This window comes from Acipenser ruthenus, chromosome 24, assembly GCF_902713425.1.
Source record: "Acipenser ruthenus chromosome 24, fAciRut3.2 maternal haplotype, whole genome shotgun sequence".
NCBI lineage: Eukaryota > Metazoa > Chordata > Actinopteri > Acipenseriformes > Acipenseridae > Acipenser > Acipenser ruthenus.
In genome coordinates, this window is record NC_081212.1 from 22498976 (window position 1) to 22517882 (window position 18907).

Genomic DNA, 18907 nt, shown 5'->3' on the forward strand with positions numbered 1-18907 from the left:
GTAAGATTGCACAGAAGTTGTTTCTGTAAGGTCACATACTGTAGCACACACTGTAATGGTTCATGTGGCACTTTAGTCTGGTTTAGTTTTTGCTTGCCCATGCAAGCATGTAATCTACCCAAATCATTCTCAGCCAGGCATTACTAGATAATCACCCTCTGGGCTATATTGTTTTCATATTATCCATCTCATTGACATGCACTCTGGATATTTTGTTCCTTTTATCTCTGTCTTTTTTAAACGGTTAGTTTTTTCCAGGTTCCCGTACTTATGAGTTGTATTTTAAGTTCTCAGCTTTGTTAAGTGTGCTGTTGTATTAGTGTATTTTAATTCTTTCTATATTTAGGTTTTAGATTTAAATTAAGATGTATCCCAGCCTAGCTGGGCACAACGAAGAGAGTTAGTGTCCACAAGGCATATTATAGTTGGTCTGTTGAACAGTGTTAGACTCTAACTAGTCTGTTTTTAGTGGCAGATGTAGTAGACTTAATTAATAAAAGAAAAGTAATTTTCTTCATTAGCCCTCACTATCACTGACACCCCTTTTCTTTTGTTGATATCTTGGTTCTTTGCTCTTTTGCTCTTAATGATGGTAATGGTAATTGCTATGCAGTTATCATTCAGTCCATTTCTACGTTGTCATTGTGGACATGCATTCTGATTCATCCTATTATTCATCCTTTTATGTTACCTTCTATCGACCATCCTTAATAAAACAATGCAATTCTTCTACTAGTAATTGTTGGAGATCAATTGCTATTATAAAACACATATCTTGATAGTAAACGTATTCTACCAATGGAGTGGTTTGGTCAATTCTGTGGTGTGCGCACTGATAACTAGAACAAATCCTATATTGTTTTACTATGGATCTAAATGAAATGTCCCCGCCTTACATTGTCCTATTAGATTTGCAGCGTAAGGTATCTCTGTAATAGAGAAAATTAGATTTGCATTGGAAAGCAATAGTGTCCAGATGGACTGAGACATATGGGTGATATGAATCTGTATTGAGGATGGAAAGAAACTTCAAATTGATTTTTGGTTAGCAGTGGTTCTCAAATAAATCAACATGCCATCTCGGTGGGTGTTATCACAGCCAATATCACGATGACTTCCTGTTTTCCTAGGCTTATTTCTGGATCCTCTGGAACATTGTAGAGAGCCTTGAGAATATGATTGTATTAAAGATTCTATAGAAATGCAAGTTTATAATAGTCTTTTTTTGATGAAAACCAGTGCTGGTTAACTTATACCATAATAAGATTGTGAATGCTTCTATAAAAGGTTCCCAAATTACATTCAGTCTCTGGTTTCCTTCCGAATGCTGGTATAATAATAGATTGTGATTAATACACTGGAGAGTGACTTAGTCCATAACAGGTCACAGCAAGTTACATAGCTGAGGGTGACAGGCTTAAATAAAGGTTTGCATATGGAAAAAGGAAACTATTCCCCTACCGTTCTTGTTTTGGGGAGACCTATAAATAGTTTGTTACTTGGTTTGCCAATTGCACTGTATTATTGTTGGCCTCTCTTCATATATAATTGATACATGCAGAGTTTTCAGATTTTTCTCACCTTTGTGTCTTGGAATGTTTTTTTGACATAAACCTTTATTTGCTACCTAGGTTACCAAATCTAGTGTGTCAATCATTCATATGCTAATTGTGCCAGTTCCTCTATTAAAAGCAAACAGCTGTGTCTTGGATACGCAGATATCATTGTCCACTTCTGCTCTTCCACCTCTGATAGTGAGTGGGCCTCACATTGACTCTGTCTGTACCTCTCTTCTAAGTTCTTGAATACAAGGTGGGGAGTAATACTTGGGTTGATGTTTATGATGTATGACATCACATGTATTTGCATAAGGAGAGAATCCATCTGGATTAATTAGTAGCACTAAAACTTAATGAAGCAGTGATGTACAGTACTGTATTTATATATGAGCACACCACCCTGCACAGGATGTCTGAGGCCTAAGCTATCCCAGAGATGCCTGTCAGCACAGTCACAGAGTTGTTTAAATTTGCAGTTTCAGTTGTGTTTGTTGGGTCTTACAACAATGTCCCATTTCTCAAGGATTACTGAATGCTTGATAGAAGCCCCCAACAGATTAAGGAACTCCAATGTCCTGCTTTATTACTGTTTGTCTGTTTTTTCCTGTACTACTCGTTGTAGGAATGGATGAACTCATGAAAGACACACAATTAGATGTATTATGGCCCTGTCCGAATGTTAAATAATGTCATACTTAATATTTCTAGCACACATCAAAGGATCATGTACTCCTGATATTCAGCTTGCAGACTGTCTTGGCTCCATGCATATTGTTCTCACCCAGGGTGTTTGCAATAAATACAGAGTTTGCTTGACAAAAAATAACATTATCGCATAATTATTTTAACCTTTTTGATATAGTGACAATAGTCTAGTAAATAATTTAGTGTTATACAGTGGGTTTATTAACCGGTTTTGGTGTGTGAAAGGGTTAATTTGATGGGTTAATTTGATGATTACAATGACTAAATTAATCAAATAAAAGACACATACATTGTAATATGTAAGCCGGATAATGAGGCTTGATGCATTTAGAAATGCCTATAGGCTTGTAGTATTGGTCAGATGCAATTATCTACATTGGTGAATTCTAAGAAGTACCTTTAAAAATCAAAGGTTATTCTGTATCAAACATGTTGCATCCATGTAAGGATACCAGGGGTTTCCAAGTGTTTCTGGTAGTAAATATATAAAGATAAAGTTAGTGATGTGCAAGGGTCACAAATACCTTGCTGTTAGCATGCCACTGAATGTTTCCAAAAGATCATTTTTTCCAATATGAAAAAAGAAAAATGGTCCGTTGGCATTTACTGCAGTGTAGCAGCTGAGCTTGCCAACAGTCCTCACTGCCCCAATCCATTTTCATCAGTCCTCGTAAAAGAAATTAGAAGCCGATTTACACAAAAGAGTACACTGGCTTTTCTCCAGTCTCTTCCAAATAAATTGGTTTCATTTTACATATGATACAACAATTGGTTCTGAAGTCAACATTTGATTCTTTTTGGCGTTGAACAACTGCAATATATAGAGCAAACAAATTTCTATGAGAAGCTATTATCCCTTATAACAACTTACCATAGTAAAATCATATCGGAGTGTAGTAAAGCATAGCGAAAGCTTGGTAAAAAAATAGGCAAGCATTGTAAAGACCAGTGAGGTATGGTAAAGCATAGTAATAAACATGGCAAACCAGAGTAAATGATTGTAAATGCAAAGTAGAACCATAGGAAAGGCATGTTAAAACTGTAAAAATACAGTGTAAAAATACTGTGGTAAACTTTTAAAGGGGATTTGCTGAGACTTCCACTCTTCTCCTCTGTTCGTCTTTGTTTTTTGCTGAGGTTCCCTTAAGTGTCTGCTATGTGCGGTCTGAAGTGTCTCATATATATATATATATATCTTACAAATAGAAAGATATTAGTATAGGCTAGCCTATTTGCAGGTTACCTACCCTTCCCCCTAGAGAACATAATAATAGGTATGTTTAATCACTCAGTGTTATATATGTACAATATTGTTTTTTTTTAAAGATTCTCTAGCCTGCCCTTATAGACAAAACACAATTCTTCCCTTTAGAAGAAGTACTTTTTTAACCTTCTCTCTTCCTCTCCTTGGTTCTCTTTCAGATAGCAGTGCTTTGGATAAACAGGTTTTAAATTGCTGTTTTTCATCTTCCGTTAAAGATCATTGTTTTTGTTTCTGTTTTCATTGTGGGCAATTTGTTGTATGTGACCACTTCAATTAAAGAGTACTGCATGTGCCTTGTTATTAGGACTCCCCTTATTGTGGACTTTTGAAAATGTGATGCATTTGTAAACAGGATGATTCTCCCTGATACAGATTACGGTCTTATGAAATGATTTTACCTGGTCTGATTCAAAAGTGATATCTTTTCTGCACTGTTATGCCCTGATAACATCAAACTCTTCATTGAAGCACCATGCTCAGTGAGTCTCTGTTACCTAGCAGAGATTTGGCTTACAGTGCAACTGGTGTGTAGAATTCTTTCATTGGATTAAAACCACATGGCTGGGTCAGCAGAGATACATTTGTTTGGCATATTATCATCTCGTCTTAGTGTTTTTAATTCTCAAATAATGATCTGCATTTATTTAAAAGAGACGTAAGGATGCACATAGCTATCACTTTTGTCCACACCTGACCATGGTATATATTTGTCATTATTATTGTTTGCATATGGGATAGATTCCCTTGAAGAACATGGTATGTGCTTGAATTGTGTTACTATGAGGTAGTTGTCTATTTGAGATAACACTTTTTTTAAATCTCTTTTTTATAGGCACGACTAGCGAGTGGAAATGCTTTTGAAGCATCAAAACTGTTGGGGCTCCAAGCCTCTGGCGGGTAAGTGACATTTAAGTATTACTCAAAATGCAAATACAACTTTCAATAAAACAGATTGTAATGTGCCAGAAAACATTACATGCTGCTAGCTTTTTGATCCAGCATGCTTGTTTGCATCAGACTGAGGGAGCCAGTCAAACGTAGCAAACAAATGTATAAACTTTGATCATAATGGCTTTTGTAGGGATTCATTGCAGCACATTCCAGGACATGTTATAAAAAGAATCATATTCATAAATCCTTACAATTTAAACCAGTGCATATAATCTATAGGCAGTATCTAAAGCAAGGTATAGAAAAGGTTATGATTGTAACCCTGTTAGAACTGGTACAATTTCACACAATTTCTCAATCAACCTATGAATATAGTGCCCTTCGTGGTTATGAAAAACAAACCTCTCTAACATTACTTGAAGGTCTTGTTTGTGTATTGCTGTTTGTAAAATATCTAACATGACAAATTACCTTATCCTGCTTTTCCAAATAATCTACTTGAGTACAGAAAATAATACTAATGGAAAGTCCTACGAGTCCTCAACTGGGATTGTGTTATGATATTAACATAAATCATTTAAAGAAAAAATAATAACTAACTTTGACAGATATTTTTACTTTTCCTAAAAGCTTGTTGTAAATAGATGCCAGGACGTTTTGTGAGGTGTGTTGTATTTTTCAGAATATAATGCATACTCTGTATAATGTGTAATGTGATACTTATTGTGTTCATAATGGCAAAAATACTTTTGTTTTTACAATTACTTAAGGACGCTTTTTTATTACTGGTACTTATTTGTTAATGCATTTTTAAAACATCCTAGGGAAAATTGAACTGTACTTTCTTGGGCCCCATGAAATGAAAAGAGAAAGCTGGATGTTTCTTCTTACAATTCATTTGCAAGAGTTAGACCACAGATAAGCCAGCGTTTTCCAATTACACAGCCACCACATCTCATTATAATTAGGAGGCTGTCTGTAAAATCCACATCTTGTTACCACTGGAACAGCAATGTTCAAGCATAAAGATGTCACTGAGCTTACTTGATGACAATCCTCCGTGAATTATGGAGCACTACTGCCAATCATGGAGCTTAGGAGAACTTGCATGAACCTGCTTAGCTGCAGCAGAAAATGTAACCCTGTGTTCTTAACGAAGATGCACAACATTCCTCATTTACATTCAAATTAATCTGTTTTCTTTTATATATATATATATATATATATATATATATATATATATATATATATATATATATATATATATATATATTACTTTATTTGAAAAGGGGCTGTTTCGCTCAATTATTTCTCAGTTCAGGGCTGATGTGAATTAACTTGTCTTACTGGAACAAGACCTACATCTCCATCCTAAGGAGCTGTGGAATCCAATTTACAGCATATTAGGTTGCAGTCTGACTTGGCATATGGGGTGTAATTGAAAGGTTCTTAACCAAAGAATTCCTCACAATTTAATGGAAATAATAATATGATCCTCAAAGCTGTGCCCATGAGACCTGAGTGTTGTGCCAGCCACCACAGTTGACAATTTCCCCCAATTTTTCACTATCGGCACTTTGCCCATGTCATACATTTACCAGTTACTGTTGGCCATAGTCTCTGGATGTGCAATATCAATATTTTGGTTTGTATTTTGGAATAAGTAGTTTGTTTTCTGTCAGAGAAAAAAAAAGAATCAATCACTCGACTTTATGAGAAGCTAAATATGTGCCCGTGGCTAAAACACTGGTTTAACCTGATTGTTTGTGTGACTGATGCTCCTTCCAAATACAGCAAGTAAGTGAGCTTTGCTTGTGTTCTCTTGAATCTCAGTCACTTATTAACAGTAGATATTAAAATTCTTAGGTAATATAAACCCTGTTCATTCAGGTACAGTGAGGTGTGAGTTCAAAAGCAGCAGCCACTTACAATACTGATAAAACTTGGGAGCCACCCAACTGTATCCTTAAGGGCCAGTTTACATTTGGCCGTAATTGCTAGCAATGAGTACCAGTATACCAAATGCAACTGATTTGTGAAGTGTAACAATTTTGACTAAAATATTGCTTGCAATTATGTTTTCATTTGTTATTTTCATTTGTTTTCATCATTTCAAGATGGCAGGAGCATGTCAATTGAAATATGAACCAGCCTTTAGTTCTAATTTAATGTGAGGATTGTCCCTCTTAACTTATTGTGCTGGAGCATGGAGATTTATAGGGTAATTTTGTTACCTAATGAAAACCATTAGTGTACAATAATGTTTGACAATAAATAGCAACCAGAGGCAGCTTACAGCATATTAAGCACAACTGCATCCATCCAGTGCCAGAACTCGATAAAAAAGTTTATTGACATATACAGTACGTACTACTGTTGGGAATACAAAGTTATCCAAATCACAAATAGTTTTTACCTTTTTTTTAGAATGGATCCTGTTACATTTTAACAAAATATATACTGCAGAACTTGATTTGGAACCAAAAAGATGTATGATCTAAAAAAAAGCCCTTGTCCAAAAATAATGAGAACTGTAAGATCATCATTGTGGTTGTAATTTGTACCACTAATCTTGATAACCAGGCAGTCGTGATCATTTGCATCACCTGTATAAGCAGATGAGGTGTAGCTGGTACCACCAATCAAACAGTCAAACAGAGTATGCTGTACCACCCACTGTGCGTATTCATCTGGCTCATTTACAGATTTTACTGTTTAACAAGTAAGTAAATCAAAGTTTCAGAGTTTGCTTACCGTCATTCCTTCTGGTGAAAAAAGTTACTGGAATCACTAACACATTGTGAGTATACTAAAAATGAACTGGAGACAGGCATATGTTTTTGTGTATTAGGTCATTTGAATTATTCTAGACTGGTAATGAAATATGTAAGGAATTACATAATGGGATTATCTCGTACCTGGTAGTTGTCTAAATCCTAAAACCCAGATAATCATTAACATTGTTATATTATATATAGTGTAGATTTCAGTTTCCCTTTTTTAATGATTGTTAATTTTAGTTAAATTGTTTTCAAAAGTTAATATACCTGTTTGGTTTGTGTTACACATGAACAGGATACATCTGTTTACTCCGTTATCAGCAACGTCATTATCATCTTATATCCTTTTCTGTGTTAACATTGTTTGAGGAAGGACAGATATTTTATATATATTAAGCCTGTAATATATTTTGAAAGAAGACTGTTTGTTTTAAACCGTGAGAAATTGCAAATTCAAAATTTTTTAACATATGCATCGCACATCAAATTAAACTAGTGCTAATCTAGAAATATTTTACTACTGTACGGTACACGTTTATCAACACTGTTTGAACAAATAGTAACTACTGATAGACACTTTTCAATCTCTATACAGCTGTGCTGCTTGGTTAATAATTATCTCACTTTATGTAATAAAGGTGTATAGATCTTGTTTGCTTTTAGAACACAAATATTTAGCCACATCATATTAGCAAACTATAAGTGCAAAGTTAAAAGAATACAGAAAGTAACAGGAAGTAAGAGGAATACTTTCAAGGCGTTAATATGGTGTCTGTGTCCATGCTTCAGTATCTGCTCTGTAAAGCGAATGAGAAGCATGATCTAAAGCATTGATAGTCTTCAGCACGGGCAATTCTACCTGTGATAATCAGACTTGGAGATATGGAGGACAAGGATTTTGATACAAAAGAAAATACTCAGAATTCTGATACAGGTTTACAGCTTGGGGGTGTTGAACAGGAAACATTGAAAACAGACACTGTTGATGGATTTTGGAAAAAAACCAAAAGAATTAAAAATCGCAGAAACAAATCAGAGCAGCGAAAGGTAAAGCATGTGTTGCTCATAACTTCAGAAATAATTTGCCGGCATGTTTTGGCAGAAAATGTTCAATAATGGTGATTTTTGTACAAATTTGACTTGTTTATAGCAAGAACTATGAATGTTTTTATTTGTATTGTTTATTGCTAGTTCATTATCCTACGAAACTGATAATGTCGTATTTCTGTAAACATAAATAAATATGTATTAAATGACACTTCATTTAGATTTATAGTGCGTGCTGGTGTTCCTAATTGCTTACAGTACAGTAATTATACTGTGTAGGTTTTTACAGTTAATGGTTTCAGTGTATTTGCATCATTCTTTGTACAGGGATGTAGCCCATGGGTTTAAATCCGCATCTATAATAATTAAGTGTTAGCAGGTGTTCTTACCGTTCAGCAATACAATACTAATGGTGTTACTAGCCCTTAATGAAGAGGATTGTTGCTGCATTAAGCATTTGGTAATTGTGGATTTGATCCAGTCTTCATTCTGAGTCATCCCTCAGATACACACCTTTCTTCTATTCTTCTGTACTGTACAGTATACACCGCTACATGAACAACTGCACACATTGCATTGAAATGTGAGCAGTCAGGCGTATGAATAACATTAGAGCAGAAGCAATGTTCTATTCCTGGTTTGTGTTTGTGTTTTTTTATTTATTTATTGCTGGTTTCAAAGTATTTATTCCTTCTCCGTGTTTGTTTTTTGTGTTAATGCGGTGATTCTTGAAAGTTCTTGGTTACTGTGAAAATACAGGGGTTCAAGAGGAATTTGGCATAATTTTTGTATGTGAAAGGAAACCACACAAGAAACAGAATCAACAACAAAAAAATACACAATAAGAAAAATGTATCAAAACAGAAAACAGAATGTATCATCCAGAAAAATCACGAGCCCACCAGGAAAGTAATGGGCATGGACAAGATCATCAAAATGATATGTATGGTTCCCTGTTTCATGTGCTTGTCAGAGCAGATGATGATTTTATTAGTTTTTTTTGTTTGTTTGTTTTTTTAAGTGAATAAATACAGTAAGAAACCAGTAAATAAGAGTGCCAATGTTGTTAGGGGATGCCCAGCTGTTGTATAAAATCTCTAAAGAGCCCTCAGTGAGAAGTCGGGATTTGAAATATGCTCATTGAGATTTTTTAAGTGCATCTTTTTCATTCCAGATCCTTGCACACGGTCTTGTTACTGTATTAATATACACTAAATCTAAGCTTTCTTTTTCCATATGCCTGGCAGTGTACTTTATGGTATTGACAGCATGCCAGATTTACGACGGAAGAGGACGATGCCTATTGTTCGAGACCTGGTGAGTTATCTTCAATATGGAAATGATTTTAATGTATTTGCAAATGATCTGCCATTCTCCTTTTCTATAGGGCTCTTGGGATTACATTCTCATCCTGCAACTGCTTCCTATATTTGAATGTGAAAAGTAATCAGTAACAATGCAGTAATGCATTCTCATTTACAGTCATCATAACCCAATAAACGTCATGATAAGTCTCACCATATGATAGCTGTTGGTGCAGATAACGATAATAGGAAGAACACTAAATATATTTGGCCAGTTAGATACTCTTTACATTGAAGTGCCTTCGTTTATGAGCCACAGTTTGCGTGTGTGCAATATTTCTGTATTGTTAAAACAGAATATCCACATGTCGTGTTTCCCTGTGATTATGTATAAAACGTGTCTCTTATGTGCACTTAATTACATGGTTATAACAGTCATTACCCAGATGGTTGTGTAGTTCCAGTGCCCCTAACTATAACATTAAAAACTTTAGGCAGTCATTGAGGTATTTTGTAATTACACTGTATTTCCACATGTAATAACCATGTACAGTGTAATTCAAGAGATGTAATCGTATGTGGCTGATTTCTATTGATTCATATTACCTGTATGTCCTGTGTCTTGATTATCCTGTTTGTGTTTACTTCTTTCACAATCCACATGGTCTCTGTTATTCCTATTCTTCTTACCGATATACAGATATCTTACAAATGGCATTATATCTTAATTGGTTCTTCACGGGAAGCCAAGTCTCCATTACAGTAGAGTTTAATTCTATTAATTTAATTATTTAATAGTATGTGTTAGCAATGTAAATGTAAGATTCAGAAATCTGTAAAAGGACAAAAGTTGATGTTGTATTTGTCCATGTCTCTCATGAAATTAAAACGAACATTTCTTGGTAAGTATTTTGTTTTGTTATTGTGTATATATCTCTATTATCCATTTATAGAGGGCCCATTAACAGTTATGGGTGATATTTTTCAGTGAGTTGTCACCTTTCAACCTACTGGTAAAGTGTTTTTTTTTTATCTGCTAAATAGTCTTTTTTAAGAGGGAGGTCTAGGTTTGAAATGTTGACAACTCAGCCCAAAAATATATCTAAGGACTTCATTGATCTCAAGTAACAGTGTCCAGGCTTATAAACCATATGAAAGTGAAAGCCTTTTACATCCCAGATGAAGTCATTAAACTTAAGGGTTGGATTTGGATTTCCTTACTTTTCAGATTGAACTCTTCAGTGACACTTTATGATTTGATGGTGTCATTAAAACCATACAGTGAGCAAGGCAATGCAAATTGTCTCTGTGGGTGGGTGGGGGGTTGGTAATACTGACATGAGCCCATTAATAGAGCTGAATATTTACCAAGACGTGGTTTTAAACTTTGAACCCGTATGACTCTTGACTTCAGCCTGAGCCTGTAATGCCTGCTGCAATTCCAATATTTGTAATGCATGTTCAATAAATAAATATCCATAAGTGCTCTTAAGTGCATCTAGAGTTCACTTGTCCCCACACCAACATTCTTTACAGAAGAATGTGTTGCTTCTTATGGGTCCTTATCCAGATCTGACTGTAAGATAAGGCAGAACAGCAAAGACAAATCCAATATTCTCAGCTGTCTCTGTCTGCATCCTTATTGTGTGAAGCCATGTGTTATACTTTTAAAATAAGTGCTTTCAGGACCAGTATTTCTTCTCCAGCTAGACGGAGAGATTACAATTCATATTACTAGAGAAATGTCTGTTAGCACCGTGCTGCTTGGCCCACAAGAAATAGCTTATAGACTTATAGGAATGGATGTTTAATAACTGTGCCTCTGCAGTATAGACAGCAGACATAGTTTAAATTCACATGGCAGAAAAAACTTAAAGCATGGTTTGACATTTGTTATGCATGCCTACACAATTATTACTTGACTGTTTCACAGATGGATAAATAATAATGTCATAGACTCCACTGCGGTTTTTTCTTGAAAAAGATGAGCATTATCTGTTACTTCTTGCATGACATCAGAAGCGCCTATGCACTCACTATAGACAGGCTTTATGAATGCTAGACTATTTATAACAGTGTTGTACACTGCTAATTGATATGCTAAGTGTGTACTCATCTTTTCTGAAAAGCTGCTTGCTTAGTGAAACTAATTCTGTAAATGTGTTTTCTCTTTCCATATGGCCACTGGATGATTCAGGCTATGGTAAGTATCATGTGTCTCTCTTTCTGTGTTGTTTATATACAGGATACAACACAAACCATCATGGAATAATCACACCACTGAATGCACCTTTAATGAGTATTATTGTTGTATAACAAGTACAATCATTTGTAAAATAAAGTTTAAACCTCAATTAAAGAATGGAATTGTGAGGTCAAACTCTGCATCTGCTTAGCAGCTCGGTGCAATTTGGAACAGTATGACTTGAATGAATGCAAGATAGATTGCAAAATGAGATCAGTAAAAAAAAAAAAATCACTCAGCTCCACCAGATCTCTCAACACCGTTTGTATAATTTGCATTACCCCTGGCTGCTGTTGCATGTAAGAAACAAACACTAAAACCACTGTAAATAATCTTATGTTTCATCTTCAAAGTCCCTCTTAATCACACAGTTCAGTTTACCACGAAGACCCCAATCAAACACCTGATGTTTCAGAAAGCTGGTATTGCATCTTTCTTAATAAAAGTGAAGATCTTTTTATCTCACATTGAAGTGTCATTTTGATAATAACATTTTGAAACAAAAAAAGAACAAAAATTCAATCGGCTGATTTACTCCACTGTAGGGGTGTATTTAATTCAATCTGTCATATGGCAGCCACAGATCCCTACAACTACTGACAATTTTTATTTTGTGGCTCTGAATATCAGATTTTTTCTGTGAAAGTAACCCATGAAATTTCCAGCAGGTGGCATTCCTTAATTTGAAATTGTAATGACATTTTGGAAGGCTTTTTTCCCCCTAATGAAAATCGTTGTGTTGTCCATAAACTACTGATGAGAAAGCGATTTGAAATTCACAGCAAGTGTGGAATAACATTTGTAGCCGACTGCTTTCCGGAGGTTTTATCAAATTGGCCTGAAACTGGTTTACACGGACTGGAGGGCTCATATTCAAAATTCACCTCCTGGCAATGTAGTGAGGCTAGCTGTAGTATAATTGTCATAAGTTTCCACACTATATTGTACGTGCTCAAAGCTTTGCACAGTGAAGGAATTCATATAGGTTTCAGTAACAAGGACTGTATAATGTGATAATGCTGAATGGAAAAAGGTCTGGTGATGGTTTTTTAATAAGCAAATTCCTGTCCACTGCAAGCAAGAGTTTGTTCCAAAATACTGGAAACTGCATAGTACTTAGTTTGTTAATAAAAAAAAATAAATACCGGTACAAAAATAAAAAAAACTTTTGTATTAAAAAAGGTGTTATAAACTGATTAAAGTCAGATATAGGTTACAATTTAAAAAATCGCATGCTGTATTTGCTACTTACATTTATTAAATGTTTAATAATAACAACCAGCTTTTTTGTAGGAAAGCCCTTGAAGCAAGCTTGAAATGATACTAAGGTTTATTTTTTTCTTGTCCTGGTCATCCCCCACATGGAGGAAAAAATAGATCAAAGGTCATGGGAATGGGCATTTTTATCACCTTTAGACATGTTCTTACCAGCTGTTCTTTTACATGAACACAAAACCCACCTTTGTTCTGTAGCAGCATTTCTAGAGAACAAAATCCTGTGCTTTACCCAGTGAGATTACGTGTGAGTTCCCAACGTTGTGTCAGGCTTCTAATAAGTACAGTAATATCCAAATTCATGTATACATGTAATAAAAACACCTGTAGAAGGGCCACAGATCTATAATGACTGCTTTAGATGATCACCTGAACAGTATTTTTAAACTAGTTTGAGGCTCACTTTATTCATCTTCTCTATTTTGCATTTTATTCAAACTTTTTGTGTGTTTATTTTTTAAACAGACTCTGACTGCTCGAAAGGCAGGTATATCGTTTGCACTGGTTACCAGGACAACTTTAAACAATGAAGAGCTGGTAAGTGGTTTAAAGTTGTATAGGCCCAACATTAAATCACGCACAAATCATAAGCTAATAACCCAGGCTAATAACTCATGTTACCATCAGTAAAAATGATGCAGATTTTGCACTGGTGCAGAAAGCTCAGAAAGCCTGCCTGCTTGTCTTTTACTGGGCCAGGGTAAACAGGCTTGGTATGTTTAATAGGTGCAATGAAATTGCATTGTCACTTTTCATTTAACTTGCAGGGTCTGAATACTGTATCCCATTCAAGGTTGCTATTTCCTAAAGGTCCTTGAGGGACCGCACAACAGCTATTCATGTGTGTGAAATAGCATCCAGAACTAACATCATGCTCCATTTATTCTTTCAGAAAATGCACGTCTTCAAGAAAACATTGCAAGCCTTAATTTATCCAATTTCATCAACCACACCTCACAACTTTGAAGTTTGGACAGCTACAGCTCCCACTTACTGTTATGAATGTGAAGGGCTTCTGTGGGGCATAGCCAGGCAAGGCATGCGATGCACAGAATGTGGAGTAAAGTGCCATGAAAAGTGCCAAGACCTGCTAAATGCTGACTGTTTACAGCGTATGTATTTTTAGTATGTGTAACATGCCAACTGGAAAACAAACACAAGTTAGTCACCATCTACACTGCCCTTATAGATGTTGTGATAAAATCAACATGGTACCTAGAGGCTTGCTAACAAAGTAGCATACTGTAAAAATCCTTATAATGCCTTGTGGCATAAAGATCTTGTTAGACACCATGTGTTATGAAGCCACCTTTACAGTATTAGGTAATACATCACTGAGAATTGTATTACATGTGTTGCATCATTTGTATTTTTCTTGCAAACAATCTAGATATATTGCTTTCAATGTATGATGTATACATATACCACGTCTTTAAAATATAAATTAGACCTGTGAGAAGACTGTCTGCAGTGGTGCCCAGTTCACATTGAGCCAAAATGTCTTCATGGTTTCACTGTCCACTGAGGGCTGCATTTTGACCACTTGGATTTGAATTATTATGCAATTAAATCAAATTATTTTGAATGCTTCAATGTGTTGCATGAGATATATGGTAAGCAGACATTTAGTTCAGCTTATTTGTTCTTTTTGGTCATTTAACAAGTCGCCTGAGAGCTGTGGTCAGGTAATTTGCATTATGACAAAGTACAAAATCCTTAAAAGTTGAAGTATCATGTGTTAAGTACAGGTTAGAATACCATTTCCACTGTATTTATCTTTTGAGTTCCATATTTCTATAAATGTTAACAGCATTTTGGTTTGTGCTTTGTTAATATTTAAGTTAGTAGTGGGTCGCAATTTGTTTTAGTACAATCATATGTGACACGGGTCTTGCAAGCCACATAAACTAGCCTTAAAAACGCAATTTTCACATGTTGACCTTCCTGTGAACGAGCGTTTCAGTATGAAGGATTAAGTCTATGGTTTGAACAATGCATAGAAGCATGCTTTGAAATGCAGTAGAATCAGAACGTTAGTTCCTAATAGCACCTGCTGAACACAATAGATACCCAAGCATCCTTACCCTAAATACTAAATACAGTATAGTGTGTTAGTACAGTGCTCCAGTAATATAACACTACAGTTTGGAGACTGTGCCATTCACATTACAAATGTTCAGCCTTATAAGGTGAAATGGCATTGTGGGGAAAATGGGAGTCTCAAAGGTTTGGGCTCGAAGCAATAGGATCACTGTATAATGGACAGGAACTCGATAAAGTGCAGTGTTGTATCAGACCTGTTACTATCTTCTGTACAGGGGCTGCTGAAAAAAGTTCCAAGCATGGAGCAGAAGACAAAACACAAAATATCATTATGGCAATGAAGGAAAGAATGAAAATCAGAGAGAGGAACAGACCAGAGGTTTTTGAGATGATTCAGGAAATGTTTCTAATATCAAAGGACGACTTTTTACAGCACTTGAAATCAGCCAAGCAGATTGTATTGGAAGGCACATCCAAGTGGTCAGCCAAAATAACCATTACGGGTATGTCCAGTATTTCACCAATAACTGAAAACACTGTAATGCACTCATTTCAAGGACAATTATATACACACAAGGCCAAAAATAATTTTAAAATAAACACCAGTTATGGGAATTTAGTCTGCATGTTCTATAAAAATAAATCAATGCACTTCTCTGTTTATTATCTTGTCGCCACAAGTAATCTCCCTTCTGTCAGGTGCTGATGGTGGCCCGAACATTTTCAAACATGTTGTTAACCAGGTGCACTGCTCAGCAGCAAGCGAGGCATGGTCTCCATGGCAACTGAGCCCAGCAAGGCAGAAATGCTGTAGCAACCTTCAGAACCTTCATATGTCATGACTTAGTGGCTTCTGTAACTATAACTTTTTCCACAAACTTTTTTTTTTTTTTTTTTACTAGACCCTGGGGTCTATTGCATTGATCTGAACAATGGTGCCACAGTTTAAATATTAATAAAGGTTGTAAAAGTCGAAGAGTCTATTTTAATGTATTTCTGTCACTAGAAAAAAGTTTGTATTTAATGTGTTAGGTGACAGCGCCATGGTTTAGGAAAATGAAAGACTTGTGAAAAAGTCCACTGCACCGCCAATACTGTACACCAGAGAGAAGCACTATTGTTAGATTAACACTCTGTATAGAAAGCAGTTTAACCTTGATGTCCTTCAGTTTCAGAGTTACTGAATACAGTCAATTAAATCTGAATGCTACCAAAGCAGATCAGTGTTCAGAATTTAGTTTGCTCTTAAATATGTTAGGGAACAAAATGTGACTCATTTTCAGAACATGGTACTAAATAATTAAAGGTAAGTGGATCAAATATATATTATTTGTGCACGTGGTTTAGTGATAACTCTCTGCAGTATTCAGTGCATTTTGGTGCATCTGTTGTATTGAATCCCTGTACGTGCTTCTCTCTCTGCAGTGCTTTGTGCTCAGGGTTTACAAGCTAAGGATAAGACAGGCTCCAGTGATCCCTATGTAACAGTGCAAGTTGGAAAAACTAAAAGAAGGACAAAAACCATCTTTGGTAATCTTAATCCAGTATGGGATGAAAAGTTTCATTTGTAAGTATCTGCCTTATTCATATTTAGTACTGAAATGTAACAGTACAGCTGCTCTGGAAAATTCCTGTTGTGCCTATGAATTACATGCAGTATTACATGATATATCTTAGAGCGTTTGAGAATCCAGCGTGAAGCAGTAATTTGAATTGATAATTTGAATAAGTGAGAAATAAGATCTATTATTCCAATTAACCCTTAAAAATACCTAGCATTATCTTAGCTCATGTATTTGTCAATTGTTTATGCCCCTGTGTGTAACACACATGTGTAAGTAGCCTTGGGTTACATGTCTTGTATAACATGTAACTCTTGTGTACTACCCTTGCAAAAACAACATAGTATACTACATACAATATTACAATCAGGGTATACTGCACACAGTATATAGAATACACAGAAACTTGTGGATTTGTGTAAGAGTGTGTATTATACACTTTCAATTACATAACTCTAGCTGAGCAGTTACCAAATGTTAATGGTTTGTATAACGCATCAAGGAGAATCTAGTTACCCATCCCTTCCAAGAATACCTTAAACCTTGAAACCTGCTCTAGGCAATGTGATTGCTTGTATGATTTAAACTGCATTTACTTTAAAAGCCAGCACACTGTTCAGTGTAATTCACAGGAAGACTTACAGCTCTGAAACTTTCAAAGTAGAGAGAAAGAAAAAAATCAATAGTTAGTTTCACCAATGAAAAGTGTGATCATACAGTGATGGTTAAAACTATAAATTAGGCATCTCTAACTACTTTAAGTACAGTATAATTGCACGTGTGATGACAGTTATTACATTGTAAATACACACCCTCATGTGTAAATAGTGTCATCAAAAAGAAACGTGTGTAATTAAACACATTGTTACATTGTGACTACGTAATACAAATGTAATTACCATGTTATTACACTGCAATTGCAGTGTAATTAAAGATGTAATGTGAAGTGTAACCTGTCTATATTATTTGAAAAAAAAAATGAAAAATGGTAATGGTTTACTAGATGTATTTTGTTTCTTTTTTTTTTTTAAATAGTACCAAGACTATATATTATATGTCCTAACTATAAAAAAGGAATAACGTATTCATATCCTTCTCCATTTTTTATCTATTCATAAATTTTCCATTTTAAGCATGAGGTTTTTTTTTTTTTTTACATAACATATTCCCTCAGGTCATAACCTTATGAGTTTATGTTTGCTGCACACACACATACAGCGACATTATAAGGACCCAGTTTGCACTCAGCTGCATTAAAAATTGCACTTGCTCTTGGAAATGTTTATCTCTCTGTGCTTCTTATTCTCTGATGGGATTGACACAGGAGTATTGGATCTGGCTGAGGTCACAAGTAAGCTGAATGTGGTGGTCTAAACTTTGTACTCAATGGACAGCTGTCTAAATGTGAGGCTGTGTGCTCCAGTGGTTAAAGAAAAAGGGCTTGTAACCAGGAGGTCCCCAGTTCAAATCCCACCTCAGCCATTGACTCATTGTGTGACCCTGAGCAAGTCACTTAACCTCCTTGTGCTCCGTCTTTCGGGTGAGACATAGTTGTAAGTGACTCTGCAGCTGATGCATAGTTCACACACCCTAGTCTCTGTAAATCGCCTTGGATAAAGGCATCTGCTAAATAAACAAATAATAATAATAAACCTCTAAATGACAACACAATTAGTCTGTGTTTGGCACAGCTGTCGGGCTCTGTGCAGGGGGTGTTGAAGAGTAGCAAGACAGGTGCCTTGGTGGAGCTTTTGTGAAGAATCAATCTCTCCCTCAGGAGTAGTCTCTTAAGTTCATAATTGTAATACTTATCCACTGTTACAGATTTCTTTTTTTTAGAGCATTGATTTTATCCAAAGATTAATACTTTTTTATGCAGTCATGCCATTTCTTTTTTCTAAACGTATTTTTCGATCGCAAGTCTCATCTATAAGTGCCCCCTTTACTCCATCAGTTCTCAAAATTATCCAACTCCCAAGTGACTGAAAGTAGGAAATATCAACGTATTCAGCAAATTTAACAGACACGGACCAACCCTTATTGCCTCCCATGCATGCATTCTGTTTTCTAGAACCACCGTGAGGTGGATTACTGTTATGCATTCCACTCCATGTACACAGACTAGATAACATCCCACTTTTAGACCTGTTTGACCCCTGATCCAACTTAACTGTATTTAACTGCGAACCAGCTTATCCTGTAGTCAATTAAGTGAAGAAGATGAGGTCAAAC

At 35.5% G+C, this 18907-nt stretch overlaps 1 protein-coding gene across 3 annotated transcripts in view; it reads left to right on the plus strand.

Moving 5' to 3' along the window:
• The window catches only part of LOC117429276 (protein unc-13 homolog C), a 100274-nt gene that overhangs the window by 9200 nt on the left and 72167 nt on the right, over positions 1-18907 (plus strand). For 2 of the 3 annotated variants that reach the window (XM_058998730.1, XM_058998731.1), the window contains exons 3-9: positions 3687-3709; positions 4361-4425; positions 9494-9563; positions 13554-13607; positions 13963-14182; positions 15389-15616; positions 16539-16680. In XM_058998730.1, coding sequence (XP_058854713.1) covers positions 3687-3709; positions 4361-4425; positions 9494-9563; positions 13554-13607; positions 13963-14182; positions 15389-15616; positions 16539-16680 — 802 coding nt within the window. Of the gene's footprint in view, positions 1-3686; positions 3710-4360; positions 4426-9493; positions 9564-11747; positions 11754-13535; positions 13608-13962; positions 14183-15388; positions 15617-16538; positions 16681-18907 lie in introns of all 3 variants that reach the window. The other variant, XM_058998732.1, reaches the window with a different exon arrangement.